Source organism: Stomoxys calcitrans, chromosome 1, assembly GCF_963082655.1.
Source record: "Stomoxys calcitrans chromosome 1, idStoCalc2.1, whole genome shotgun sequence".
Classification (NCBI taxonomy): Eukaryota; Metazoa; Arthropoda; class Insecta; order Diptera; family Muscidae; genus Stomoxys; species Stomoxys calcitrans.
In genome coordinates this window covers 254,796,402-254,799,224 of record NC_081552.1, presented here as the reverse complement: position 1 = coordinate 254,799,224, position 2,823 = coordinate 254,796,402, and the positions used below count along the sequence as shown (strand labels likewise).

Genomic DNA, 2,823 nt, shown 5'->3' with positions numbered 1-2,823 from the left:
AAATAGTCAATCAACACTGTTTGAAACAAACTAAACTGAATTGATTTTGAACTGAGGACGTGAGGTTATACCATGCGTCCGTTCTTCTTCGAGGTAGCTTCTGCATTCGATGTTGCATTATGACGATCGATCAATCTGCTTGCCTTATCAGAAATTTGTTTATAAAAAGGCAATGCATTGTTTCAACCGCATCTAGTAGAGTTAAGTGTTGCAAGTGCTGTAATTCTTGGATTCATGAAGTCGTTATGAAGCTGGTAAGTTGATGCAAACCGAAAAAATTTATAACTTTCCAATTAAATTCAAATTTAATTTCGTTTTTTAGATTCTGTTAATTTGCCTTGGTATAACATGGTGCAATGCAGTGCCAGCTGGTTATCCCAAGATGAAAGCTCCAGCAAAGCAACTTCCAAAGCCAGGCGGAGGTGGTGGTGGGAAAGGACCTAATTCCACTTATTTACCACCAAATAAGAATGGTAATGGAGGTGGTGGAGCCAAACCACCTGGTTCAACGTATTTACCACCGGGTGGCGGTAATGGAGGTGGCGGCAATGGCGGTGGTAACGCCTATTTACCTCCTGCTGGGGGAGGAGCAGGGGGTGGAGGAGGAGGCAATGGAGGAGGAGGAGGTGGAGGCGGTGGTGGCCCAGTTATACCAATTATTAAAATGGAGTCACAGGTTAACACCGATGGATCATATATGGTAAGAAATTGAGCCTGCAGTGATCTCAGCGCAGTTGAATGAAATCGAAGAATATTTTGTAAAAAATCTGCCAAACGGCACATTTTTAATTATAACTTTCAACTACAGTTCTAAGTATGGTTCAAATTGGTCCATGTTTTGATGGAGCTGCCATATAACCCGATCTTGGGTCTTGACTTCTTGATCCTCTAGAGGGAGTAATTCTTATCCGATTTGACTAAAATTTTGCACGAGGTGTTTTGTTATGATTTCCAATAACTGTGCTAATATGGCGCAAATCGGTATATAACCAGATATAGCTGCCATATAAACTGATCTGGGATCTTGACTTCTTGAGTCTCTAGGAGGTGCAATTCTCATCCGATTTGGCAGAAATTTTGTACAACGGCTTCTCTCATGACCTTCAACATACGTGTCTCATATGGTCTAAATCGATCAATAGCTTGATACATCTCCCATATAAACCTATCTCCCGATTTTGCTTCTTGAGCCCCTACAAGCCGCAATTCTTATCCGAATGAACTGAAATATTCCACATTGACTTCTACAATAATCAGCATTCATTTATGGTCCGAATCGAACTATGGAAGTGTTTAATTTCACTGAAGATCTTACTTTCATAATATAGTCATCTCATAAACTTCAATAAGCAAATTCAGAATCTTAAATCGAGTTCTAAAAATTTTAAAAATTCGTCCCTGATTCCTAAAATAAACCTAAAGCATTGTTAGCTATTGGTTCTGCCATAACATCCGGTTAAAGATCGCGTATAATGGTTAGATGCAGTGGTTCTTAGGATATTATGAATTCTAATCAAAAATCGCTTAATTGTCAAAAAAAAACTTTTTTCCAGTACGAATATGAAACGGGAAATGGCATCAATGTCGATGAGATGGGCTATTTAAAAAATGCTGGAGATGAGGACAATGAAGCCCAGGTTGCCGAGGGATCATTTTCCTTTACTAGCCCCGAGGGTGATTCTTTCGTGGTAACCTATATAGCAGATGAAAATGGTTTTCAACCAATGGGTGATCATTTGCCTACGCCGCCACCCATACCGCCGGAAATACAAGAGGCCCTGGATAAAATAGCTGCCGGTGGAGGACATCCTGATGATGGAGGTGGAGGTGGGGGTAATGGCAATGGAGGTGGTAATGGAGGCGGAAACGGTGGTTACGTGTATTAAATTTCAAATTAACTGTGATTCATGTGAATATTCTTTTGTTTTAAGAAACGTGTATGCCTGTTTTAAGTTTTTGTTTAAACAATTGGTATTTAATTAACCTTTATATAAATTTTGCAAAATTTTTTGTTATTAAACCAGGTAAATAAAAATATTGACATTTTGTTTTGTTTTGCTATCCAGATTATTTGTTATGCAAATTTTAATTATTAATGGCAAATAATTGCAAGGTATATTCAATAGAGTCTAAAACTACATTTGATTTATTTAATTCCGAACGTGTGCATGTCTAGTTTTTAAGATCAAAGACAGGTAATCACAGAAAGATTTTAAAAAATTTTTGAAGTGGTCTTAAAAAGTGTGTGAACTATTGGGTTGCCCAAAAAGTAATTGCGGATTTTCATATAGTCGGCGTTGACAAATTTCATTCTAAGGTTTATTAAAAATGCATTTACTTTCTTTTAAAAAATTCGCAATTACTTTTTGGGCAACCCAATATATTTTCCGAATATTTGAACAAAGACAATTTTTATGTTTGAATATTCGGAAAAAATATTTCAAAAAACTTAGGACCACTTCAGATTTTTTTTGAAAATCTTTCTGTGAGTACCTTAGTAGTTCCCAGTAAAAAAAAACTTTAATGTCTGATTGCCATACCATAGCATAGACTAAATTTGCATTGCTAACTGGCATCCACAGCACCTGTCGTGGTATTCAGACATGTTTTCGAAATTTTCTAATGCCATACTTCTAAAAATACTTAAAAAGAACAAGTCTTAAAATAGAATTATGCTTAATTGTGACAAGAATATTGCTCTAATTAAAACGAATGAACTTTTAAAATGGTTTTGGTGGCAACTTATCATCAAAGATCACAAGCACTCGACGTCTTCTGAGGTGTACAGCTTGATGTTTGGGGGAAAGAAACTCGCGCTCAAAT

At 36.8% G+C, this 2,823-nt stretch overlaps 1 protein-coding gene across 1 annotated transcript; it reads left to right on the top strand.

Moving 5' to 3' along the window:
* The first annotated feature begins 245 nt into the window (after window positions 1–245).
* Window positions 246–1,886, top strand: LOC106089024 (pupal cuticle protein 20). The gene is made up of 3 exons (XM_013254767.1): window positions 246–254; window positions 323–700; window positions 1,554–1,886. The coding sequence occupies exons 1-3, from the start codon at window positions 246–248 to the stop codon at window positions 1,884–1,886; spliced, it is 720 nt and encodes a 239-aa protein (XP_013110221.1).
* Window positions 1,887–2,823: the final 937 nt, after the last annotated feature.

Coding starts and splice junctions, on each gene's coding strand:
- LOC106089024 (XM_013254767.1), top strand. Junction 701..1,553: donor ACACCGATGGATCATATATG/GTAAGAAATTGA, acceptor ACTTTTTTCCAG/TACGAATATGAAACGGGAAA.